Source organism: Phodopus roborovskii, unplaced genomic scaffold (assembly GCF_943737965.1).
Source record: "Phodopus roborovskii unplaced genomic scaffold, PHOROB, whole genome shotgun sequence".
Lineage (NCBI taxonomy): Eukaryota > Metazoa > Chordata > Mammalia > Rodentia > Cricetidae > Phodopus > Phodopus roborovskii.
In genome coordinates this window covers 439,642-467,048 of record NW_026126416.1, presented here as the reverse complement: position 1 = coordinate 467,048, position 27,407 = coordinate 439,642, and the positions used below count along the sequence as shown (strand labels likewise).

The window sequence follows — 27,407 nt, the reverse complement described above, 5'->3', positions numbered from 1 at the left end:
AGAGGCGGCGGCGGCGGCGGCGGAGGAGGAGGAGTTTCGACGTCTCCTGGGTGGCTAGAGCGTCTTCCTGCGCTCCGTCGCGCTGCAGGTGACGGCGCCCGGAGGCTGTCGGGAAGTAGGCGGGGTGACGTGGGGTTGACGCTCGGCGGCGGGTTTTGCTGAGCTGCGCGGCCGGTGGCAGCTGGTGCTCGGGGGCTCCGGAGAGTGCGCGGTGCAGTGGAGTGGGGCGGCGTGTGTGGCCGGGGCCATGACGAGCAATGCCGGGGAGTGGTGTCTCATGGAAAGCGACCCCGGGGTCTTCACCGAGCTCATTAAAGGATTCGGTGAGCACCAAGGGGACCGTCCTGGGCCGGGGGTTCCGGGAGGAGGTCCACGTTGGGCCAGGTGGCCACCGACGCCCGGCGTCGGAGAAGTGACTTGAGGGACTGGAGTCGGCGTGCGTGGAAAGTAGGGCTGCGGCGGCGTCCTCGGCCCGGGCCAGCCGCGTCTCCGCAGTGAGCTTGGGAGCCACACCACGAGGGCGAGCATCCCCTCTGCCTTGTGCACTGCTGTGTTCTGCGGACTTGGGACTCGACGTGAACTGACTGAGCGTCTTCCTTCCCTGTCTCTTCCCCCCTCGTCACCTCCCACGTGCTTATCTTGCCCTTTCCACTGCCCCTTCCCCGCGGAGCCTCCCTGCCCCCGGCGTGGTCAGGTGCATCGCCCAGGCCGTCGGTCGTGCGGAGCAGCGGGTCCAGGGCGTGTGTTTTCCAGGGTGGTGTCCGAGGCCCCGGCCGCCCAGGAACTCGAGATTCTAGTTTCTCAAAGCAGAACTCTCACCTCTTCCGGACCGCCACAGATGCCGACTACGCGGGCCTGCACGCTGCTTCTCCCTGGTTCTTTTACTCCCTCCTTTTTGGCTTCCGGTGAAGTGAGTTCTCTTGAGGTAGTGCGCTCTCCTTGAGACCACATGCTTACCTCTGCATTTCTTTCCGACTGCTATTTCCTTCCGTACTAGTCAACCAATGGGACATTTTTATCCTTACTTTACTCATGTTCCCAGCCTTTTTTATTTTTTTCCATTTTAACTTTTTTCCTCAAATGTTTTTAACTGTTTTGTTAAAATTTGTACCCGGGATAGAGCAAACGTGAATGTAGATCTTATCTATTGGACATGACCGAATTTTGGAATATTACCTAGCATATGTTCAGCTGTGCCTCGGACCTACAGTTAAGGATTGGGAAATTTTAATGTGAATAACCGGTTTGCTGCTGTGAATGCTGTGAAGAACTTGAGTTAAAACGTTAATAATAGGCGTTCTTACATTAAGAATATACCGAAAGTGTTTTAAGCATATAACTCAATGGAAGAGCTGAGCAAAAGGAAGCATAATCTGAATGTACTTTGTTATGTGAAGTGCAGTTATCAGAATATAGTTTATGGTGCAGCTAGCAAAGTCACTAAAACATGGTGTAATAATTGGGCGGGAAGAGTATAGATCTTGGTTGGGAGGGTAAAGCCATGCCAAATTGTGTACCATATTGTCTAAATTGGATTGCCCTACAGTCACTGGGGTCTTAATCCAAGAAATATTTGATTGAAGGTCAAAAATATAAAAATAAAATTAGTTTGTGATTAAGACTGGTTATGCCTACAGTGTTAAGAGTTGTGATGACTAAGATGAGAATCTTCTTGAGGATGATAAGTTTGTGGGTGATTGGCTTGATATGAAGTCATGGGCTACAGAGGAAGTAGAGTTAGTATTTACATAGTATTTCAATTTCAAGTTGCATGTGGAAATACCTCTCCTCATTCTCTTTGGAGCAGGAATACATCCAGAACATGCTACATTAAAAGAGGAGTTCTCAGGGCTGTCAACCTTACAGTAGAGGTTGAGTGGTAGTATATTTCTCCTACACAAAAAGAGAAAAATAATTAACAGGACTGCTGGTTTACTGAATGCAGGAAAGAAAGAGATGGAAAGTATCATAGGGGCTAATAAAACAATTAGAGTAGGCTTAATAGAAACTAAGATTAAATCAGTTTTAATTACTACTGAATTTGAAGCATTTGCAGGTTTATCGATAAATTTTATCTTCAGAATCTTTTAACTGTGTCATTAAAAAAGTTGACTTTCAGAGATAGTGGCCCATGTAAGTTTATTTTTAAATTAACACGTGCAGTCTAGGGAGGCATAGGAGGAGCTCACCCTTCCGGAAAGCTGCCCTCTGAGTCCCACACACTCGTTGCAGCCCATGCACACCATAAAAAGAAGTTAATGTAGTCCATAACCTGCCGCTGTTATCAGTTCATGCATACAGAAGACTTGGCATTTGAAAGTAGTTTAGATAAAGTTAGGTATTAGAGTAATAATATGGGATGTGTTTGTATATATTAAAAATAAAGCAATAGTTTTTAATGGATTGGCTCCTAATGTAGAAGGACTTTGTAAGAAGCTAAATGAAGGTAGTTTATATACATCAGCTGCTTCAAAGGAAAAACACCTAACTTTATTCCAGTTACTTCCACCTTTTTTCCTGCCTGGTTCTTGTATTTACAATAGGGTCTGGAAGTTAATTTGTTTGAAAGTGAAACGTCTGTCTGTGTTAGGAATACTATTGCAGATTTCTTTGAAATGAACTCACTAACATTGACTAGAGTAGTACCTGCTGTGTTCATACTTTCAGCTCACTGTGTTGACCCAGGTGTAGCTCAGTACAGAGGTCTTTGCCATGAGAGAAGTCTGGAGTAGTTTTCAGTTTTCTCATCTATAACCACTGATCCATTTCTTAACACAGATATGAATTACTTGGGTTCAGCATGGTGTTTCCTTGTGATTAAGTCACCTGTGTATTTTGCTTTATTCTGCAGAGACAAGTTAATACTTGGCTTTCTCACAAGAAAAGTAGTTTTGAGAGGTCCATAAGTACTGCTTATAATTATTGGGATCCCCAAAACATCACCAAGTCTTTTACAGGGTATTAGTCAATAATTTAGAGAGGTTCTTATTCACATCACCAGCCACATGGCATATATGTAATACCATGGGCTAAGGGAGAATGGGGTTGAGGGAAACTTATGAGAGTGTTTTTTTTTTTTTTTTTGTGGGGATGAGGAAGCTGGAGTCATCTCCACTGCTTTTGGTAGACTTAGTGATGATGTTAAGAGAATGAAAAACTGTTGTGAATCAACAATTTGGGAGATAGCATAGCAGTTGTTTTTGGGAGAACACCACCAACGTTTTCATAGGAAACAGTGTTCTGTGTGAATTTTAAGGAAATTATTGTTCTCTATAGTTTAGAGAATCATCCCTGAAAGCCATAGTCTTGGTTTGGAATACATGAAAGTTAAGGAAACACATAACAAAACATGGAGAGAGAAAGCATCAAATTGGGACTGGAGCAATGGCTCAGTTAAGAACAGGTATGCTCATAACTGCTTGTAACTTCATCTCCAGGGGATCCTTGTGGGTCCCAAGGACACCTGAACTCATGCATATGCACACATATGATGACAAAATTAAATAAATAAGTTAGGAAGAAGCATCATTATAGGCTGGAGAGTTAAGTTGACTGAATAGTTGAAACAGTTGCTCTTCCAGAGGACCTGGATTCAATTCCTAGCACCCACCTGGCAGCTCACAACTGCCTATAACGTCACTCCCAGGAGATGCAGGGCTCTATTCTGACCTCTGTAAACGCCAGGTGTGCACGCAGTGTACATACATACATGCAAGCAAAACATAAAATGATTAAATAAATCTTAAAAGCCCAAAGCATTATCAAATCAGGTAATCAAAACATTCAGCAGCCGATTGAGAAGTCCCTTTGAGGTAGCTGGAGTGCCCCAGAGAATTCTGGGCAGAGCAGAGTGTCCCCTCCAGTGAGCCTTCCAGGTAAAAGAATAAATGCCAGTATTCACAGCATCCAGCAGAAACTAACTGGAGAAGTTGAGTCCAATTTCCTGACGTTTTGCTATCTACCTGTAATTTACTAATTGTTCATTTACTTTGACTTGCTATATACTTAATAAAATCATTCAAAACCAAAAGTATGACTACTGTAAATCATTCTTTAGACTATACAAAGTTTTTTTTCTTGGCCAGTCATGGGAGGCTGATGGTGCAGGAGAATCACAAGTTCAAGATCAACTTCAGTTGAATAGTGAAACTCTAAGGAGGCAAAAGAAAATGAGAATAATTTTTAAATTAGATTTGGAGTTTTAGAGTTCTATAAAACCACCTGTATCAACATGTTAGTGCATAAATATTTCAAAACTTAATGTAATTTTAATTTTAGAACCTCTTTAGAAGGGTGTTCTGGTCTGGATGACTGATCATATGATCCATACAGTATAAGATTTAGCTCAGTTACTCATGAAAATGCTACCATAAATATCAGTAGTAATGAATGATCTGTCTAGTCCTGAATTTGTAGAATGTCTTATGTATCCTTCATATATATGTATCCTGCATGGTCTTTGGTTTGTATGTACTTATCTATTGGATCAAAGGACTGATGAGTGTTACAATGGTTTATTCACATCTGTCACATTCTCTACTTGTGCATGGCACACGAAAAGTATTTGAATACTAGTTGTTCACTAACTTTGAAAATTATTCACTCATCTTTGTGTGTGTGTGTATGTGTGGTATGCATATATTCATGTTTGTGGAGGCTAGCAGTTTCTTCAGTTACTCTCCACTTTTTGAGATAGGTTCTCTCATTGAACCTGGATCTTATCTGTTAGCTAGACCAATAATAAGTCCAGCTAATAAGCTCCAGCAATCTGCATGTCTCTTGCTACTTCCTTGTCTCCCAAGGGTTAGGGTTATGGAAGCCTGCCCCCTGACTTTTTGTGGGAACTGGCAATCGAAATTCAGGCCCTCCTGCTTGTGTGCAGGGACTTTACTGTCTGATTCTTCTCCTCAAATTTTTATTTAATATATATTAGAATTAAGTTCATTGTGTTTGCTATTTTTCCCTCTGTGTGTAACAGGACAACTTTTTTGCTTTAGACAAAATAGACACTGATTTTTTGCTTTGTATGTGCATGGGGAAAGTCTGTTTTCTCAAGTTTGAGCTTCAAGACAGCCAGGTGTGGTATCAGACCCATAAATCCAGCAGTTGAGAATGAATCAAGAGGCATGGGGTGATAGGAATCTGAGCTTACACTTTGGTTCTGTGCTAGGGACTGAGTGTATGTACTCTACCATTCAGTTAGAGAGTCATTAAAGGAAGTTATAGGAGGTCTGAAGTCTTCCCCAATGAAGTATTCACTTGAAAATAATCAGGAATGTTAGATTTTCAGACAACTGCAGGCAAATGTGGGTTGTAATTAGTAGTAACTGTGGTGAATTCAGGCAGACCACTTAATAGCCTGAATATTCTATTAGTCATATCCTGTAGATGTTAAAGAAAGTCTATCCAAAACAGTTTATACCCAGGAGACACTGGTAGGTGTCATTTTTATATATTGTAATACTAGCTAACTAACATCCAGTGGCCTTCAGTGTTAGGTACTATATTTAATATGTGTCCTTTATTCTCTCATTTGTGCCTCAACAGTTGTATAAGGATGAGGATATAGAGGTAAAATGATCATACACACTAAACGATTGAGCCATGATTCAAATTTAGCAGTTAGGAGCTGAGTGCTTACTACATGACTACTTTGGTTCTTCTAGAATGAGGTTTCTTAATCGGAGTTAACACTATTGGTTAGATAATCCTGTAGGCCTTGTTTGTTGCCCAGGCTTGCCTTGAACTCCTATATTCAAATTTTCCTCTTTTCTTAGCTTTTCTACTACCCAGCCAGATAATTTGTGTCCTGTGTAATGTAGAGTGTTTATCAGTATCTTTTTCTACCAGATGCCAGTGATAAGTCACCTGAACTTTCCAGACTAGTGACAATAAAAAAAAGGGCTATAGACATTGTTGTATATCCCCATGGGAGCAAAATAACCAGGGTTGGAAACCAGTGGCCTAGAAAACTGTGCTTGGGTTAGGGAACAAGGCTGGTAGAAAACATACTTGGAATGTGTCAAAACTAAAGATTGGAAGTCACAATGAAGTACTGTTCTTTCACAGAAGAAAAACGTATAAAATGATTTTAAATGAGAATTAAGGACAGTAAGAAACGTAAACAGGTAAGTATTGAGATATATAAAAGGCAGAGATCCTAAGGTGCTGATTTAATCCCAATAAACTTGAAACTTCAATACTATGCTCTCACAATAAGTCACTGGGAAACAAGAAAGGGACATTGGGACTTGTGGTAGCTTTATCATTTTAATTTGTCATGTCTTGTTGCCCTGGAACGTGTCTTTCTCTTAGTCAGTATTTTATTCATTGGTAAAGGAGAAAATAAGTTATTTGTTTTCTAAAGGAAATAATTTCTTGTCTTAGGTTGCCGAGGAGCCCAAGTAGAAGAAATATGGAGCTTAGAGCCTGAGAATTTTGAAAAGTTAAAGTAAGTGAAGTTTTAGTTACATTTACTTACATTTCAGCACACTTTTAAAGATTCAGATTTGCTTGTTCATTTTACTTGAGGCATTATAGGCTGAGTACCTTTAGGTTTTCTTTTTCTTTTTTTTTAATCCTAGCAAATGATGGTTATTTGGATATATAGATAGCTCTAGGCCAGGCCAGCCTGGACTATGTAGTAAGATTCTGTCTCTACAAACAAACAAGAAAAACATTAACTATAGCTTCAAACGAAGGACCAGATAAGTTTTCATTTTGGAGTGTTCTTAGAGCCATTATAACAGGAACAAGAAATAGGCTTTACCTACTGCTACTTTTTTTTTTTTTTTGTAATCTCAGTTTAGTAAAAGGCAAAACATTTATACAATCTGAAGAGAAACCAGATATGTCATCTCAATTTAGGAGGCTAAGGCAGAGGACTGTCAGGAGATTGAGGCCAACTTGGCTATATAGTAACTGGGCTACAGAGTGAGACTGTCACAAAAAGCCTATAAAGTAAAATAAAGGGGGAAATGGGTACTTACAGCTCCTATACTGTCTTCAGTAGTAAGAAAAGATGAGTTTGTTTTTCCTGCTTTTATCTTCCTCATAAAAAAGGCAGTGATTTGAGACAAAATAAGAGACCCATTCTGCTTGAAATCAGGCAACATGAAGATATGTCATTTGAACTGTATTTTAAAATACAGTAAACTTGTTTTGTTTTTTTTGTTTTGTGTTTTTGTTTTGGATAAGGAAGCTGTCAAAGATAAGAAATCTTAAATAATGACATCATGTTTCTTATAATTCCATTAAAAATGAGTGATTTGATTATGTCTGAGTAGCCACTCAGACTGTAGTTTGAAGATTATACATAAATTAAATAATCACGCAGAAGCGTGTACTGTAGCTGTTTTCACATAGACACCCTTACAGAACTCCCAAGTGTTGGGTTTGTAGGCATGTGCTACCACATCTACTCACTTTTCTATTTTTTAAAGTGAGTTGATGCAAAATAAAATGAATTGTCTGCAGATTTGAGAAAATTTTTTTTTATATAATTCTGTTCTAAATGATCTATGTTTTAGTTTTATTAGCTTTTAAGCCAATGTTGTAATGACTATAAATGGCTGTTTTGGTTAAAAATTTTCCATATTCTCTTAATTAATTTGCATTTTCTTTGTTAAAGAGCTGACTGTGACTTAATATATTGGTGATGTGGTTTTCTTGTCGCTAATTTAGTTTTTTTGTTTTGTAGGCCAGTTCATGGATTAATTTTTCTTTTCAAGTGGCAACCAGGAGAAGAACCTGCAGGCTCTGTAGTTCAGGACTCCAGACTTGAAACAATATTTTTTGCCAAGCAGGTATGGTCTGTAGATTCTCTGAAAAATTACAAGAGCCAAGGGACTCTCTGTATTTGCATCTATTTTAGTAATTTCTTTGGTTGTGGAGGTCCCTTTACAAATTTAAAATTTATTGACAGAAAAACCTTGTCTCAAGAATAAAAAGCAAAAATGTTAGTTGCTTTGTGAAATAGGCCTTTTGCTCTGTTAAATTCCTTTAGATTCTTTTACCCTTTGTCATTTTTGATTCTATATGATTGTGTAGCAGTGTTACTTATTTGGAAAGCTCACTATATATAGCTCATTCAGATAATTGATTTGATTGAACTGAGGATTGTAGCAAGTGACATTTGTTGAAATCATTCTCTACATTAGGAAAATCATGTCATGAAATTTTAAATTTAGGGTTTGTTCAGTTTTATAAAATTCTAATATTTATTTGCAAGTTCAAATCAGTGATAAACATCTGTGAGATTTCCTTAAAACCATAGACTGATATTTATTTTAAGGAAACTTTTTTCAGGTACTCTTGGTTGAAATCATGTTGGTTAATCACTTATTCTTTCATATAAAAATGATGTTTCAGAATAAAGGCATCAACTTAGCTGAAAACTCACACAAGTGCTTTTTCTCAAACAGTTAGCATTTCTTGGTATTGTGGTCTGCAGAAGTTATCTGTGTTTTGTATTTTATTCCACAAAATAGTAAACACTAGTGTAAGATTAAATTTATATAATAAGTTTTCACTGCTTTGTAAGTGATATTTTTTAGTGAAGCTGCTTCATTTACTTTTGTTTGTGTTTTCAAGATAAGGTTTCTCTTTGGAGCCCTAGCTGGCCTGGAACTTGATCTGTAGGCTAGGCTGGCCTAGAATTCATTTGCCTGACTCTACCTCCTGAGTGCTGGGATTAAAGGCTATTAAAAATTTTAACCTGCTTAATGCTACTGTTTGGGCTTTTTATTTTATTTATTTATTGCCACCAGCAAATGGAATAGCAGGGGAAAAGGTAAAAACTTCATTGTTAGAAATATGACAGAAGTAATTGAGCTTTGTCAGGATGATCTTCAATCTTCGTAGAGATTCATGTTCACACTTTGAGAACTGCTCTTAGTTTATACAGTAATCACAAAAAAGTTAAGTCTGGCCCATTGTTTGGAAAAACTGAAAAAGAAAATAGTTTAATTTATTATTTGGATCAGTGTTTGAAATTCAAGCCAAAAAATTATTTAGTTTAAAAATTGTGATTGTTTCTGATATCCCCAAATCATGTACAAAATAATTTATTCCCATTCTTATCTGTTAGATCAGGCTGTGTCTCCTCATTGGTAAACTGTTTTTCTCTCTTCTCTGTTTGTTTGTTATTTTTAGTCTTTTTCTATTTTCCTTGAACTTGTGATTTTCAAATATTTAAGAGATGTTAGAATTTCTTTGTTCTTTCTGGAAAAAAATGCTTTTATTATTGACTTAAAACAGCTCTTCTTTCCAATAGTGTAGAATTATAATTATGAGCATAAATATCTTTATAATCCCAAACTGACCATGACTAGCCAATTATAGTAGTTTGACTCATTTAACCAATAAGTAGACTACGTATCTGTTACACAAGTTGTAAGCATTTAAAAAATATGATATTGACATGAAAGAGTTCAGAGATAGCTACTGTTAAATTCTTGTATTTTTCTTTATGTGTTTCTCTGAGTATGTCCAGTTTTCAGGAGCTGAGTTTTGATGTAGTTGTGTGAGGAAGGGGTCCAGCTTTATGGTTTTCATGTCGATTACCATTCTTTTTCCTTACTCAATTTGTCAGACATTTCTTTCCCTGTTTTTTATGTTCTGTCTGTGTTGTACCCAAAGTTCCACGTCTGTGTTGATTCATGTATTGGTTGGATTCAGATCCATTGACTGGTGTTTGTCCCCGTCTTAATATCTTTGCTTCTTCATGTGTGCCAGTATCTAATAATAGGTCTCTTTTATTGCCCTTTTCCAAGAATATGCTTGTAATAGTCTCTATGTCCATCTAAACGATTGTGTCACCCACAAGTAATAGGGGTTGTATTTTTTTTCTAAACCTTTGGTCTTTATTTACCCACAATAAAATCATTTGAGACTTTGAAAGGATTACTTAGTACTCTAGTATATTGACTCTGCCTTTTTTGTAATGTTATTTTTTAAAAAATGAAGTATTGCCATTAATTCACTGTCTTTATTAAGAAAATATTTATTAAGAATATATGTCTGTTTGGATGATCATGTTTAGTACTCCCCATGTAATAGGTTGCCATGGCTAACGTCGGTGGGTTTTTCTCATCACCTTTCCATACCTGCACTGACTAGTTGCTCATAATGTGGTTTGTCTTTATGACTGAATTAAACACTGTAGTAGTCTAGTCTACCTAAGGTTTTTGAACCACTATTTATAAATGATATGTGCCTTAATTTTTCATAATGGCTTTAGTTAGTAAATGACCCCATAACAACAGCCATACATACTAATACAACCAAAAATGGTCTTTAGTTAAATATATCATCTTAATTAGTTCCTTTATATAAACTTTTTCTATATCTTATAATGAATTTCATTTTGTTTGCTTTATTTAGTCTGTCCAAATTTTCAAATTTATATAAAAATATAAAAATTTGATTTAGAAATGACCTCTGATATGTCCATTAAAATTATTTCTTCTGTATTTGGTTTTCTGTTGTTCATATCTTTGTAGCTTCTCATTCCCCATGACAACAGATTCTTTTGTTCTAGTTGGCTGGCTGTTTTAGGTTAGGTTGGTTTGTCTTGCTCTTTTACCTAGACTTGTTTTCAGTCTTAATGATTACTAAATGTCTTTGACTCTCTCAGATCTTCTACTCAAGAAGTTTACCAAGTTCTTAAAGAAGATTAGAGTGGGAACTAAATGTCTATGCTAATGCCATGTGAAATAGAATTTGAATACTACTTCTGTTTGGGGGGGGTGTTTTGTTGATTTAAAAAAAAATATTTAAAACAAACTCAGGATTCTTTTTCTATTTTTATAGGTAATTAATAATGCTTGTGCCACTCAGGCCATCGTAAGTGTGTTACTGAACTGTACCCATCAAGATGTCCACTTAGGAGAGACATTATCAGAATTTAAAGAATTTTCTCAAAGTTTTGATGCAGCTGTGAGTAGTCTTCTTTAATTTTAAAAGGACGTATTTGTGATTGTTCTTGTTGTAATAGGCTACTATTCAATTTTATTTTAGATGAAAGGGTTGGCATTGAGCAACTCGGATGTTATTCGACAAGTGCACAACAGTTTTGCTAGGTAAAAGATCTGCATCTGTCTTGTCTATCATCTGTCTGTCTGTTTTAATTCCTTCCTTCCTTTCTTCCTTCAATCCTTCCCTCCCTCCCTCCCTCCCTCTCTCCCTCCCTCCTTCCATCCTTCCTTCCTTTCTCCCTATCCCTCTACCTCTCTCAGGTACTGTTTTGTTTTTTGTAGTATTAGCTCTCACTCCTTTTTCTTCTCTATAGACAGCAGATGTTTGAATTTGATACAAAGACAGCAGCCAAAGAAGAAGATGCTTTTCACTTTGTCAGTTATGTTCCAGTTAATGGAAGGCTGTATGAATTAGACGGATTAAGAGAAGGACCAATTGATTTAGGTAATTTGCTTTCTGTTTTGGTATTTCACATTGGAGAAGGGAAAAAGATTTTATATTTTCCTTTATGTTAGCTACAGTTCTTAAATTTTGAGGGTGAAAGTTACTTTGAGGTAGTATAATACGATGGTCTTGAGTACTTGGTGAAATTAAATGATATGCTCCTATAGCAAGAACTTACACTATTCATTTGGGGCTTAGTTTTTTCTAAGGCAGTTTGATTTTTCAACACGTAGCTCACATAATTTATTTTTATTTAAAAAAAGTAAATTTATTTTGAGACATGGCTTTCTGTCTATGTAAACTGGCCTTGAATTTGTGATCCTTGCGTCTCAGTCTCCTATGTCTCTGTCTGTCTCCTGCTGGCATCACAGCGGGAAATTACATCATGCTTGGCTTTGCAGTGGGGAACAGGAGAGGAGATGAAAAGATTTTAAGGGTGTTGGTCATGGAGTACGTGTGACATGAAAGCAGAAATGGGGGAAAGAGAAGAATCATCCAGAAATGGATAGGAGGTGTCAGGTAGGGTGGTGGGAAAGCAATAGATGGAAGCAAAGTGAGGAGTAGTTAGGTGTAGGTGTAAAAATGCCATGATGAGAAAGCTGTACTTTTTATGATAACCTAAAAAAAATAGCTTAAAAAATTTCTCTCTCTCTCTGTGTGTGTGTGTGTGTGTGTGTGTGTGTGTGTGAGAGAGAGAGAGAGAGAGAGAGAGAGAGAGAGAGAGAGAGGGAAGGAGCTCGAGAGCATGTGCCATACAGTATGTGCTAGGCAAGGACTCTTAACACTCAACTACTCCAGCTCTTCCCAAAAGAATTATAATTCTTTTTTGTGACTTCTTTAAGTTTCTTCTTTTGTTGTATTAGATTGCAATCCAGCAAAATGTTTGCTTAACTTGAATCTGAAACATGGTATTGATTAAACTGTATACATTTTAAAAAAAAATTATTAGGTCTAGAAATGCATCTAAGCCGTAGAGTCCTCACCTACCATCTGTGATGACCTAGGATCATTCTCCATTCCTGAAACAGATAATTAAATAAGTTTGTCTTGCCTATAATTTTGTAATTTTTGATCATTTTCCACACTTATAACTAATAATTATCTAGTGAGTTTTGTTTGTATTTAAGAATATTTATTATTCTGTTCTGTTACAATAGTTTAATAGAAGACGATTTTCCTTAGCTTCATAATTAATTTTATTTCTGCATGCATGTGTTCTGTTGACTTCTCAGGTCAGCAACTGTTTATTAATTATAATTATCAATATTTATTGTATAGCCAGTGGTTGTGGTGTAACTTCTGGGAAAAAGGATTAAAACATGGTTAAATGGTCTTGTATCATAGGTGATTTTCAATTTTGTTTTAGTTTTTCCTAGCATATAGTAATTATAAAAAGGAATCTTTATCCATTATGATATTTATATATATATATATATACACATATGACATATTTTAGTCTTTTTACCCTCTATTACTCCTTAAAACTTTTTATTTTACATTTTGAAGAGTCAGACTATAAAGATTAAGTCCTTATTTTGTATTAGCATGTGGATTACCATCTATAAAACATGATAACCTAAAAAAAAAATGATTTAAAAATTTGTGTGAAGGGGGAAGAAGGCATGGAGGGAGAGGCAGAGAGAAAGAGAGAATATGAATACACATACTGTGGGCTACATGTGTGTTAGGAAAACACTATCGTTGAGTGTGGTTATCTTTATCTCATGCTCGCATATTGAAGTGAGCCATCTTCCTAATTTATTGCTTGCTTCCTCAAGTATTGTTAGTGTCTACCAGCATGTCTATTGAAAGATAGCATGGCACAATGTTAAATGATAATATTCTTTCTGTTATCAGAAAGTAAGAATTGAAGCTTAACATAATTCCACTAAAAAGACTGACAAGATATATGGTGGTTCACACCTGTAGTTCAAATTCTGGAATGGCTTTTGGACAGAATAGACTATATACCGAGGCCTTTGAAACACACACACACACACACACACACACACACACACACACTTGTATAAGTCCTTAATTTACTTAAGTATTGTTGACTAAAACTTTGAGAGAATGTTAATATTTTATTCTATTTTTGTTTTAACTGTTTGACATTTCCTTCTAGGTGTATGCAATCAAGATGACTGGATTAGTGCAGTGAGACCAGTCATAGAGAAAAGGATACAAAAGTAATGTTCCACTAATGTCACTGATGTATAAATCTGGTTTTGAAGGTTCTTTTTTAAATTAAAGTTTTAATTCTTTAATGTTGTATGCTAAACATCTAACCTGCTCTAATTAAGTCAATGCATTCAGAAAATGTATTTTAGAAATTTTATTTAGTCATATGGCAAGTAAACATATTGATCTTCATTAATATAATTCATGTGGTTTAATTCTGTTTTCAGATTTTTTTGTTAAATCTTTTGCTTTTCTACTTTCTTATTTCCTTCCAGTTACTCAGACATTTTTTAGAATTCTGCACTTGTGTGTGTGTATATTTTAGTGGTGTCAGCATTTTACCAGTTAAGACTGAATGTGAAAATCTTTCCTTCTTTCACATACTTTGGCTATGCATAACTCCTCTATGCTTACTTTAGAAGAACATCATTTGTAGCATTTTTTTGCTTTCATCATGAAACAGTTTAGAAAACTTAAAGAGAAGTTGCATGTACCATATGGAGCTGTGTTTGTACTTCTCCTGTCTGTCTTGCTGATGTTCCAGAATTCCTTCTATTACCATTTTTGTTCTGTTTAGAAAGCTTCCTTTGGCTTTTCATTACCTGTTAGCATATTCAATTTTCTTCATCTTTAGCTTCCTTAGAGATATCTTAATTTTTCTGTTTGATTTTGGGAGAAGTTTTATGAGATACAGAATGCTTAATTGATCTGGGTGGTTTTGGTACATGCCTTCAATCCCAGCACTCAGGAGACAGAGGCAGGTGGATCTCTCTGAGTTCAAGGACAGCCTGATCTGCAGAGTTGAGATCCCGGACAGCCAGTAGTATACAGAGAAACTCTGTCTCAAAAGCCAGAACAACAACAACAACAGCAAAATAAAACAATGTGTAATTGATGGTCTTTTCAAACAAAAAATAAAACAATGTGCTATTGATGGTCTTTTCAGACTCATGGACTCTGTCTGCTGTGGTTCCTGATTTTTTTTTTTTTTTTCCCTCATGCTGCTTTCAGGATTTTTCTCTTCACCTTTAGTTTTCTTCAGAGGTTTGATTATCCTGCATCATTCTGTTGATTTTTTTTTCCCTCTGCATCCTATGTATACATATTTTGCCAAACTTGGCTTCAGTCATCATCTCTTGGAAAGTTTAAAATTCACTCTATTCCCTTTTTCCTGGCAGTCAAGCACTCAAATAATTGGACCGCTCATTTAGTTCCATGGGCTCTTGGAGCTTTTGTTCTTCCCCAGCTGCTTGCTTGCTTGCTAACTCTGTCCCACCCTTCCTTTCTTTAAATAAAGGTCTTTTATGTAGCCCTGTCTGTCCTGGAACTCACTGTGTAGACCAGGCTGACCTCAGTCTCATAGTTTTGTCTGCATCTGCTGGGATTACAAGCATGCATCACCACACCCAGCCCAGGCTGTTAGTTTATTTTGGTACGTTTTTCTGTCTCCATTTATTGATTCTTTTAGCCTTACCCTCTATTCTGCTGTTGAGCCCATCCATTTAGGATTGGGGTTTTTGCCTTGGTTATTATATAAATCAGTTGTAAAATTTCTATTTGACTCTCTCAAATTGTGTAGATTTTGTTGTTCTGATTGCTAATTGAATGGTTTCATGATGACTCCGGAGGTCTCTGTCGGAAGGTGCTGATGCCTGGCACCTCCCTGTGAAGTGGCTTTTTACTCAGGTTGAGTTTATTTATGGTCTTCAGATGAATAGTTACCTACAAGATCCTGGACATTTGATGATTATAATGAGATTCTGGATCTTATTTCAATTTTTAAAAACTCAACACTGCTCTGACAGGGTAAATTGGGATTGCTACCTCATTAATGTCAGATAGGAGCAGCAATTCACATTTTCCACCTGGCCTCTCTTGACACCTGAGGAAGAAAGAGGTTCCCTCTTAACTACTGGGCAGTAGTGGTAACTCTGACTACCAGCAAGACTTCTGGTGATCCTCTGTGGCTGGGGGAGGTATGACTTCCTTGTTAGTGTTCTCTGCATGCCTATATTAGTGCTCAAGTGGGAGGGGCTTCTTTGTTATTTGATGATAGTGACAGTTCTGGCTTCTGATACTGAAAAAGGGTATTTTTATTACCGCTCGGCAAACATGAAAGTCCTGGGTTTCCCCTCACCTGTTTGTCCTCACTAACCGAGGCATCTCCTTACAACTTAATGAGGCTGGAAGTCTTAGCTTTCTGCTGTTGTTTTTGGATGTGGTACGGGGACTGTAGTCTAAAAGCCTTGTGTCTTCCCATCATCCTTCAGCTTTTCTTGTTTGATTTGAGAGCAGACTTTTACTAGGTCTTTTTTTTGTCTGTGCTTGTTGTCATGTGTAGGTGGGGGAGGGGTTTTTGCTTCAAGTCTGGGATATGTAAGGCAAAAAGAAAACTCAGAATTCCCTGTCTTGTCATTCTAGAGTTTGTGTTCCTTAGCTTGTCTGCCTTCTCTCTGGCTTTAATTTTCCAGTTTCTTTTTCCTTTTAATATATTATTTCCATAAATTTTAGTTATACTTGATAGAAGATTAGGACTATGGAACTTCAATTTTAACAAATCTAGAAATTTTTAAACATTTTCATGTAATTCAAAGCATTAGTTATATTGGTCCATGTTCTTTCTGATGAGCAGAATTATAAGACACCCTCAAAGGTAAACTAATGCAAATATGGGCTTATATTTTTATAGTATGTTGTTATCTTGATTAAGTGTCCTTTATATGTTACAGAGAATTTCTAATATAATCTTATGGCAGTTTTTATTAACAATAGAAAGTACATCATGACTTAGAAGAAACTGCATAATATCACTAGTAGAATCTAACAAATGTAAAGTTTTGGTGTAATTTTTTTCTCTGAAATTTTAAATAATAATTGTCCTATCTCTTACAACATAAAGAGGAATGATGAAAACATGTTATTTCAGATGACTTAAGTGGAAATCACAGTAGTATAGAACATTTAAAAATATTTGTAGTTGATGCAATTAGTCTTTTGCTGCATTATACTTCATATAAAAAGCCTTATTAAAATGCCAATTTTTATTGATAGCCCAGTGATAGTTTCATTTACCCTATTATGTAATAATCACAAAGTAGTACTTTAATACTAGTGATTTTATACTTTTTATTACATTATAAACTTTTTTTTTGTAGGTATAGTGAAGGTGAAATTCGATTTAATTTAATGGCCATTGTATCTGACAGAAAAATGATATATGAACAGAAGATAGCTGAGTTACAAAGACAACTTGCAGAGGTTTGTGGTCTCATATACATATATATGTTTATGTGTGTGTATGTATATATATATATAATATCAATAAAGTATTTTCATACTAATGATTTTATAATCTTTATTACATTTATTGTACATACCATGAAGGTGAAATTCAGTTTAATATGTATCCTCAATTGTGTTTATTTGGGAGGATTGCTGGGGGAGATATGTGTGGAAGCCAAAGGAGGATGTGTAGTATCTTGTTCTATCATACTGCATTATTTTTTTTAGACAAGTTGTCTTACTAAACTTGGAGCTTGTCTAGTGACCAGTAATTTCCTGTCTTTGACTCACTCCTACAGCAATGGTGTTATAGGCATGTGTGTGATCATTCCTATTTTTTTGGGGTGCTGGTATGTGAGCTCAGGTGGTCATGCTTAAACGGGAAGCACCCCCTCCCATTGAGCCTTCTTTGCATTCCCTGTGGTCTTTAAGTATAAAATTTTAGCAATAGGTATTGTATTCTCTCAGGGGAAAAATTACTTTGATTTTCTTTTTCAAAATAGATTTAATCAAGTGTTTAGAGACTAGGGGAAAATATTCTGAATTTAAGCCACTTTGTTTTAATTGCTAGCCTTTCCAATTGTTATTTTTCTTAAGTTTTTTAATATAGTGTGAAGATTATAATCTTTACCATAAAACATCACTAGAATTAAATTTACATAAACTTAAAGATTTAACAGAAGCTAAATGTTAATGTTGAATTATTTTAGCTATTATATAATTAAGAATATATTTCTGTAGGGGTTAATTGGGTGTATATAAATATACATGTAATCTTTATTAATCTTAATGATTACCTTTTTACTGCTGTAAATATGATTGGAAAGGACAGCTAATAGTAGAGAAAGTCTTTTAAAAGACTTTTGATCATATCTGAAGACAGTTTAAGCAGATTTATTTTGTAACTTAATAGCAATATAGTATGCTACAGTATTGGCAGCATGTGAAAAAGTCATGTATTGTTATAGAACATAGAAATATGGAAGGTGTATTTAACTTAGGGCTTTTTTTCCTGGTTTTTTTTTTTTTTTTTTTTCCTTATTGGGCTGATATTTTGCCAACATTAGGTTGAAATTTGAAAATAATCTTTAAATAATCATTTAAATGATTTTAGCCACAGTCATTAGGGTACTGTTTCTTTTTCTTTTCACTAAGGAGGAACCCATGGATACAGATCAGGGTAGTACTGTCTTAAGTGCTATTCAGTCAGAAGTTGCCAGGAATCAGATGCTCATTGAAGAAGAAGTACAAAAGTTAAAGAGATATAAGGTATGTTTTTAAGAATGGGCTGCTTAACAGTTTAGAAAATTTTGAGATGAAGTTATGGTCAGTGATTAATTGTCTTCCCTCTCATCATTGGTGAGTTTTTAGAATAATGTATTAGATGCCTGGCATTTGACAAAGTTTCACTTTTTAAACGCTATTATGAACAGATTTTTACCCTGTAAGATGTTTCAGTTCACTGTGCCACTGTTCTTCCTGTGATGATGGGGACAACCAGGACCTCTTGTGTATAGGCTTCGAGAACTGCTGTGCTGTGCTGTGTGACATGTTTCAGGCTCTTCTTGTACAGTGCCTGATCAGTACTTGGGGTCAGTTTTATAGAAGTTAATTAATTTATATATATATTTTTGGAGACAGCCTCAAATGTAGCCCTGTCTGTGTAGGCATGCCTGGCCTGTAACTGTGTATAGAGTATGCTAGCTTGAGCCAGTGGTGATCATCCAGCCTCTGTCTTCATAAGTTCTGGGATTATAGATACATGCCACCACAGACTAGCTGAAAATTGTGTTTAAGAAGCTCTAGGTGCTTGCCTGACTGCTCACTGTAGACCTTTTTCAGGTTAAGAAGTACATTTTTTGTTTTTTAATGCAAAGTGAATTTATATTAATATTTTTAGTATTAAAAAGGCTTTGCACTTAATACATAAATTGTATTTTTTAGTATAAAAATTTTGGTTCCTCTGAACTTTACTTATTTGTTTCATGAATAGTAATAATAGTACTTAAAAACTTTTAAATTTATTTGTTAGTATACAAAATAATGGATCTCATTATACCATTTTCATACATATGTGCCAGTACTATTAATGACAATTGAAGTTTTCTTCTTAGTCTTTTTATTCCTTATTATATATCCCATTTTAATTGCTCAACCAAATCACTATGTCTTGAAATTTTTGTCTCTTGATTTTTGCTTTAAAATTCTTAGGTTTTTAATAATCCTTATTTAATTTTGTTAGTTATCACAAACATTTATGTAATTCTGCCATCCTCCTTCACTTACAGTCTGTTTAGTAAGCTGAAGATGGAAAGAGGAAGGGTCTTAGAGACCGCATGCCTGTGGTTATGTATGTTATGTTTCTTCACGTGAAGCTTGACGGCAAGGATTGCATTTTTGTTGTTTTTGCTCACTTGTGTCAGCTGAGTCTCACATTGTACTTATCAGCCAACAAATGACTTTTAAAGATTAAAAAAAATAAATACACCATAACTGAATCCAAGTAGAAATTTTTTAAGGTGAGAAGTGGGCAGGCTCCCAGAGTACTTTGAGCAGAAAAAAAGGGCCAAGTTTTATGGGGACAGAAAAGTAAGAGATGGTAGCTTTAGCCATTATTTTCCATGTCACATAATATTAAAAAGGTGCATAAACTACCTATGATGTATTGTAAGAACCTGTAACAAGTCACACCTAGTTTAAAAGAAATTATAAATTCAAATTTATATGCGGGAATACTGCAATGACTTAGAAATGGTAGAAGCTTTAACTTTGGGAAAGGAGCAGTCAAATTGAAAATCTCAATGCAGTGTATAATGCAGTGATCATTAGAGGCTAGAAGCACATAATTCTGCTTTTTAATAAAGCATGGACTTTTGTTTTCCCCTCCCCTCACTGATAAACAATTCCCAAGAAAATTTGTTGATCTTCAAGAAGTAAAGCTGGTCTCATTAGGTTGGGCTTTAGTAGTTGTGTAGTTACAGTAGCAGGGGCGTAGATTTGTCTTGTAGATCTTAAGATTGTTTTTATAAGTATCCTTGGAATGGACTTTTTTTTTCTTACAGTAGCAGATTGTCTAGAATGGACTTTATAAAAACCCGCTTGCTAAGCTGAGGGACAGCAGCTATGCCTAGCAAATGATGCTACATGTTTTAATTTACAGTCTTTATTATCAGTAGGATTCAAATCTCATACTGTTTATGAGAACAGAGGATTATAAGTTGGATGCAAAAAGATACTATAATCAGATAATGTGTTTTGTTTTCAGATTGAAAATATCAGAAGGAAGCACAACTACCTGCCTTTCATTATGGAATTGCTAAAGACCTTAGCAGAGCACCAGCAGTTAATCCCACTGGTAGAAAAGGTACGCACTTCATTAGATTCTCCCCAACATGTTGTTTTGGGGCATGGATGGAGATAAAGTTTCTTGAAGCTTTGTAGTTTTACTCTTTTGCGTAGTGTTTTGCATTCTAAGAGGAGTACACAAAAACAAAGAGTTTTCCCAATACTTTAGCAGTCCATAATTCTTAATGTCTAGAACTCAGATTGTTCTGTACTAAAACATTACTCCTTTCTTAAAAACAAAAACAAATTTTCAGTGTTAATAACTGAAGTTATGCATTTTTTTTCTTAGCTAATTTTGTAAAATTTTGCATTGGTACCATAGAATTTAGAACTAGAATGGACATTGATGGGGGATAAAAGAATAATTTGGCTAGCAAGTAGATTCTAGAATCCATTCCACTGTGGGATAACTAACATAAATAAGTGGAAACTTCTGATTTATTCTTCAGTGTTAGGCACTTAGTACAATATTTATGGAATAAATGAAATACAGTTAAATTGTTTGTAAGTTTATATTGTAACTCAGCTTTTCTGAAAATGACCATCTCTGGATGCTCTTTAAATTACATGTTACCTGGCCCCCTCCCCAGATATTCTCACGTAGGGGAAGGAATCTTTAATAAGTTCCCCAAGTGATTCTAATGCAACTGATCTGTGTACCACATTTTGAGAAACACTTTGAGAAGACACTACTAGGCAAATAAAAATTTGGACCATTAATTTAAAGACAAGAATACATGGTAGGTATATTTTTCTTATTGATTTTAAAGTGTACAAAGCAAAAGTGTACATTTTGTCCCAGATTATTTCATATTATACATTTCAGATAATACTGAGGTTTGAATTCATAATATATTTGTGTTTACCTTATTACCTGAAACATACGACCCACTTGTTAGCCTTAAATGCAAACTTGTAGAAGACTGATAACTCTTCTCTTTTCCACATAGGCTTTCTGTTTATGCTCCTCACTAAGATGGGAAACTTATTTTCAAGTTTTTACTAACTATTAAGACCTGGTGGTCCTCAGAATTGTTAACAGGGTATCTAGATATTGTGTTCCTTGAAACATCATGAACTGTTTCTGTTTTGAAAATACTAAGTAGAGTTAGGTGTGGTGGTACATGCTTATAATTCTAGTACTTGGAGGTGGAGGCAAGTGGATTCAGTGTTTAAGGTCATTCTGAACAGAATTTCTCTTTGGGAACCTATGGACGAATTATCACTTTATGCAATATAAATTTTGCATAAAAGTTTGTTTTTAAATATAGTATTTTTGTGTTGATTAGGAAAAATTTTGTTGTTTTTTAAAAAAAAATTCTTTCCATGACAGCATATCCCACATTATTTATTTATTTATTGAGAGCTTTGAGGACATCTTTGCATTACAACCATAGTTACTTAGTTCACATTATTTTGGACACAAGGTGGCAGTATGTGAATATGTAATACTAGTTTAACAGCAGCTCTGTTGATCTTTCTGTTTGCATGTTTTTTAAGGAAAGTAGTTATCAACTGTCTAGTTTGCCTATATTTCAGAAATTTTTAATTTGTAATACTATATAAGTAATGTATGTATTCTTTCTACAAACACAGTACTAGCTGCTAGGTTTTGAGGGTATTCAGTTTCAACATTTGGTTGAATTGTTTTAAATTGTTCATCTCATTTGTGTAGCTGCTCTTACATTCTAGATATTTTGTTATATATAAATTTACTCAACCAACTTGTAACATGGTTTGGGAAAGGGTAAAATAATTATAATATGCTGAGTAGTATCATCTGATTACTATCAGCAAAAGTTATGCAAATGTATTTTCATCATCCTTTTATGAAAAAAGACAAATTATTATACCACATTGAAACTACTAATTAAACACACATGTTAAAAAGAAATAGATGAATATTAGAGTTTAAGATTATATGCAGTAAAAGGCTTTCATGATGTTTGTTCATCATAGTACTTTCAAGAAAAATTATCCATAGAATCTAGAAGTGGATTTGGATTTGTAATGAATGGGATTTAGTTTGTTGGCTGTCACTCCTCCCTCCCCTGCAGCCACCCTTTAAGGAAAAATGGCTGCTAGAGTGTTAGATGGAGTAGGTGGGACAAAACAGAAAAGATGTGTCACTTTAAGTAGTGGTGCTAAATGCCAACAGAGATGCTGTGTTATAGCCTATAGTGAGAGTATAGGGGAAAAATCTTTTCATTTATTGAATAATAAGCAAAGTGGAAGACTTTGATTTTTCTCTTGGTCATATGACCATAATGACATAGACTAAAATTTTATGATTTTGTTATGAGAGTTGCATACATTGCATAAAAACTGCTCAGGAAATAACCTAAAAGTAGTTGTAAAATATTCTACCGTATACCAGTTCGGTTTCTTAAAATAGGAAAGTAGCTACATTAAAATTCATTTGTGAATCTTTTGTTTATTCAGATATACTTACAGTCCTTTAAATTTTTTTCAGCATATATGTGTGTGCATATGTATTTTTAGCATATATGTATACAGTTCTAAATCATTGTCAATTCTAACTTTTTAAACTTCTAGTACCTATTATATAAAGTCATGAATGTAGCTGATAGAGGGATCCAAAATGATTTCACAGTATTGAATTTCGAATCAGTTGATAATAAGTAGCTAACATTAATGTTTTTCTGCCCCTTAAATAAAGTAGAACAGTGATCACAATATTTTGTTCATTTTAGCAAATATTCTGTAAACTGTATTCAGAGACAAAAAGCAAAATAACAAGTACTTATTTTCACATTATGCCTAAAATTGAATTGTATTTTCATTATTTGAAAATAGGAGGGGGATAGTGTTGCATTTCTGTAATCTCAGCACTTAGGAAGCCTAGGCAGGAGTATTGTGAGCTGTAGAGCCAGCCATCTTAGGCTACAAGGTGAAACTGTCTCAAATATAAATAAGCCAAAATTTAAAAAGATGCAGTTTTATATATGATAGGGTATACATATTAAATTTCAAATTATGTCTACTAATTAAAAGTGTTCACATAGCAACTAATTTTGCTTTTTTGTTCAATGTTTAGACTGTAATTAATGCATGTATTTATGCATATATATTTTTTATACTAATTTGCTCTTGGTTTTGTGTGGTTTGTCTTGCCCCTCCTCCATTTTGGTGCAGGTATTAAACCTGAGGGCTTCTCACAGGCTTGGTAAGCACGCTACCACTGAGCTTTACCCAGCTGTTTTTTTAATCTTGAACTAGCTGTTCTATCTCAGCCTTCCAAGTAGCTGAGATTATAGGCCTGTGCCACCACATCCTTTAAGTCTAGTGCATAGCTCTGAGTTTTTCATACTGCTGCATAATAGTTGCCTGATATGTAATAAAAAGTTACAATTGTTCTAATTATTCTATTTTTTAATTGTATAATACAGAATTCTAATTTACTGGCTACTTTTCAAAGACCAGCAGGAATTGGCTACACCTGATACTTTTTGTTAGAGTTGTAGAACCTCAGGCATTTGGACTCCTAAATCATCATTCTACATTTAAATAGGGGCCCCAGTTGGGGTGGGTGGGTGTGTGTGTGTGTGTGGGTGTGTGTGTGTGTGTGTGTGTGTGTGTGTGTGTGTGTGTGTGTGTGTACATAGATATATTGAAAAGCACTGCTGAAGAAAACTGACCTCATTTGAAACTTCACTATGTTAATTGTGTGTGTGGCTTTGGTTAACTTTGGTAATGTCTATGAAGTTTGGTTTCTTTACCTACTAAAGAATTACTGTTTAAACTGTGTTATTATGAGGTCAAATGACATCATGTGGAACAACATTTAGGTCGAATAAACTTACTGATACGACTGATATATATTCTTTTGATGATATTTTATTAAGCTCACTAAAACTGTTAAATTCATTTACTTCAATGTAACAAAAGTATAGAGATTTTAGACTTAGTGTGTATACCTTAGGAATTCTTAAGACTGATTTTGACTTTCTAGAATGAGTATATTTTAATTGTTACAATTAGTACATTTCATTTTCTGTAGTAAATCAAGGATGATCATCTCTACTGAGGGTAAATAACTTTAGAATTCAATAAAAATTGTTGCAAGTCTCAAATTATAAGCTGGCGTATTCTCTGTCTCAGAACACACTCAGAAATCTCAATGTTTATTTGCTTATTTATGCATTTATATGTATTCTTTCCATGTTGCCAGGCTGGTCTCTTGTATCAGTCACCCTCCCCAATAGCTGGGGCTACAGTCTACCACACATCTCTAGTAGTGTGAAGTGTATATAAACCTTGTTCCTTGAATGCCATTGGATGCATTTTATTTTAATGTGGTGTAAAACAATCTTTGAGAAATTTGTAATATGTTGTCTTTAATTTTTAGGCAAAAGAAAAACAGAATGCAAAGAAAGCTCAGGAAACTAAGTGAAGAGGATATTTGGACCTGTGTACACTATGCTGCACTTATTTTCATGGAAACCATTAAATACTAAGGAAATTTGAACAGCAGCCTAATTGACTCAGTGCACGTTTGGCATAGTACCAGTCTGTCTTGTCTTTTGTGCATGGATTCAAAGAATTTTTTCCTACCTGCATCATGTGTATGTAGTGCATATTAAATAAAAGTGGCATAAAAAGTGCTGGCCAAATCCCTTTATTTGATACTGGATCTGAGAGCTCTTGGTACTCTGGAAATACAACTATAATAACAAACCTGAAAAATACACAAATGATGTTTTTTATCTGTAGTTGTTCTGATTAATACTTTTATTTGTCAGCTTAAATATATCCAATTTGCGAATGTCAGATCTTAAACTTGGTCATCTGTTTCTAAATGTTTATGGCAAAAAATAATTAGTATTTTTGGTTTTGATATGTATTTTGCAGATTTTAAAATTGAATTTTATCTCACATCAATTTGATTTTTAAGGCCAGTTATTTGGAAAGAATACAATTTCTAATGATCTACATTACTATCTGTAAAGAAGACAATAAACATCCCAATTTTATTTTAGTAAACTTTCTTCAGTTGTTTTGGGTTATTTATATACTGTATGATTATTCTAGGAAGGTCTGAATATTTTGAGGTCTGAATATTTTGCTTTGAAACAGAACTGGAGATTAGAACATGTTGTAAATTTTTAGAGTTCAGAGTTACTCTCAATTTTCAAGATTTTGCCCTGTGCATTTATTTATTGGAAATTAAGGGTTTGGTAGTTGAAGGTATCTGATCCTTTTAAAAGACTGCAATGGTAACAGAGGGTTCTTTTATGCCCATTTGGAATGTACGTGCTGCAGGAGCCATGTATGTAAAGACCCCACACTGGATCTTTGTCTCTCAAAAGTTGTTCCTAGTTTTTTTTTTTTTTTCCCCAAATTAAACTTTTTTAAAAGATTTATTTAAGTATTCTGCTTGCATGCCAGAAGAGGGCACCAGATCCTCATTTAGATGGTTGTGAGCTACCATGTGTTTGCTGGGAATTGAACTTAGGACCTCTGGAAGAGCACCAACCTCTGAGCCATCTCTCCAGCCCCCAGCCCCCCCCCCCCCACTAAACTTTAAAGAAATTTTCACTATGAAAAAATTACTCATCCAAGCACTTTTAAAATCAATACATGACTTAAAATTTTTATGTAAAATGATGTAACCTATTTTGTTAGGTAACCTGTGTACCCATTTTCCAGCTTTGATTCAGATTATTTAAGTTAGCATACAAAGTGGTAGTTTATATTTTGGTATTTTCATACATAATTTGTTTTTTGACCTCCCTCCTCTTTGCTCATTTTTGTATTTTTTTCACATAACATGTATTTAACCTCCCCACCTTCCTCAAAACTGGTTCTATCTGTCATGTAGGCCCTTTATAATTTCATGATTGTTCTCATTGTAAAAGCATTGATCCTGTGAGAGAGGAAACATGTGCCATGCTTCTTCTGAGTCACCCCACTTAGTAATTCCTTCTGCAGATTCTGTACTTTTGTTTTTTCTTTATAGATGAATGAATCTGTTGAAAGATTGTTGTGTGCAGTATCACATTCTCGTTATCCGTTCACCTGATTCCATGTCCTTGCTGTTAATGAATAGAGCAGCAATAAACATGAGTATCTCTGGAATAGAGTCTTTGAGTAGGTACCCAGGAGTGATATAGCAGGGCTACATGGTAGTTCTGTTCTTGCTTTGTTTTTGAAAAGCTTCCACACTGATTTCCTTAGGGGTCTTGACTCCTCTCTCTCTGCAACTGGATTCCAGTGTGGCTCAGTGTTTAGCTGTGGGTGTCTGCTTCTGTTTTCATCAGCTACTAGTGAGGGCTCTATGATGGTGGATAAGTTATTCATCAATTCTCATTATTAGGGACGGGCATTTAAGGTAGCCTTTCCATTGTTGCTCAGATTGTTAGTTGGGGTCATCCTTGTAGGTCTCTGGATATTTCTGTAGTCAGTTTCTTCTTCAAACCTATAATGGCTATAATAATACCTATTACGCTATCTCTCTCTCTTCTCTCGTCTATTCCTCCCCTGACTACAGTTTTGTGGTGGAGCTTAATTTTTTTTTAAATATATTTTTATTCTTTGAGAATTTTACACATGTATACAAAACATTTTAAATGTACCACCTCTCCACACTATAACTCCTTCCTCCTAACTTCTTTTGTTTCTTTTTCTTTATTTTGATAACCTGCTGATAGCATAGGGCCATCCAGTTGGGGCAGGTGAACACACCAGGAGTCACACCCCTGGGAAAAAAACTCCTTTCTCCCAGCAACCAGACTGCTAATAATTCCTCAGCTAGGAGTGGGGCCTCCAGCACCCTTCCACTGTCTGCTGGAACACTGTCTGCTGGAACACTGTCTGACTGGCTTGATCTCACCAGGTGAGCACAGCTGCCCCTCTGGAAGAAGCTGTTCAGAGCAGTCTCCTCTGACCCCCAGCTCTTACTGTGTTTCTACACCATTATCATTTGTGTTCTCTGAGCACTGGGGAAGTGGTGTGATGTGTAAATGTCTCATTTATGGCCGGGCATTGAGCTTTGTTTCCAAACTTTTATTGAGGCTTAACTTTTATGAAGTTATACAAGATTTACTATAGAAAGTAGTGGCCACTAACCAAGTAAATGAGTGGAACACAAGAGAGAACCTAAAATTGATTCATATTTATCTGATCCCTTGATTTTTGACAGGTGGCAAAGCAGTCAA

The 27,407-nt window shown here is 35.5% G+C and overlaps 1 protein-coding gene and 1 non-coding gene across 6 annotated transcripts; both read left to right on the top strand.

Annotated features, from left to right (window-relative positions):
* The first annotated feature begins 109 nt into the window (after nt 1-109).
* Nucleotides 110-24,854, top strand: Uchl5 (ubiquitin C-terminal hydrolase L5). Of its 5 annotated transcripts, XR_007834439.1 has the most exons (12): nt 110-323; nt 6,388-6,451; nt 7,700-7,805; nt 10,813-10,938; nt 11,020-11,081; nt 11,291-11,421; nt 13,547-13,610; nt 16,758-16,860; nt 18,040-18,153; nt 20,150-20,248; nt 20,820-20,969; nt 24,599-24,854. XR_007834439.1 is itself a non-coding variant. In XM_051183168.1 (11 exons), the coding sequence occupies exons 1-11, from the start codon at nt 248-250 to the stop codon at nt 20,847-20,849; spliced, it is 975 nt and encodes a 324-aa protein (XP_051039125.1). In that variant the 5' UTR covers nt 110-247; the 3' UTR covers nt 20,850-20,970. The 5 variants fall into 5 exon arrangements, 4 of the variants coding, with proteins under 4 accessions (XP_051039125.1, XP_051039122.1, XP_051039124.1 ...); XM_051183168.1 differs by lacking the exon at nt 24,599-24,854 and having other exon boundaries at nt 20,820-20,970; XM_051183165.1 differs by lacking the exon at nt 20,820-20,969 and having other exon boundaries at nt 111-323.
* LOC127221685 (small nucleolar RNA U109) lies at nt 1,768-1,901 on the top strand. The gene has a single exon (XR_007834480.1). It is a non-coding gene; the product is annotated as a small nucleolar RNA U109 (small nucleolar RNA).
* Nucleotides 24,855-27,407: the final 2,553 nt, after the last annotated feature.

What these genes read in the sequence shown, in the direction of transcription:
- Uchl5 (XM_051183165.1), top strand. Translation starts at nt 248, where the DNA reads ATGACGAGCAATGCCGGGGAGTGGTGTCTCATGGAAAGCGACCCCGGG. An exon ending in CTCAAAGTTTTGATGCAGCT is followed by an intron (nt 10,939 to 11,019) that starts GTGAGTAGTCTT and finishes ATTTTATTTTAG; the next exon opens with ATGAAAGGGTTGGCATTGAG. An exon ending in TAATCCCACTGGTAGAAAAG is followed by an intron (nt 20,249 to 24,598) that starts GTACGCACTTCA and finishes TTTAATTTTTAG; the next exon opens with GCAAAAGAAAAACAGAATGC.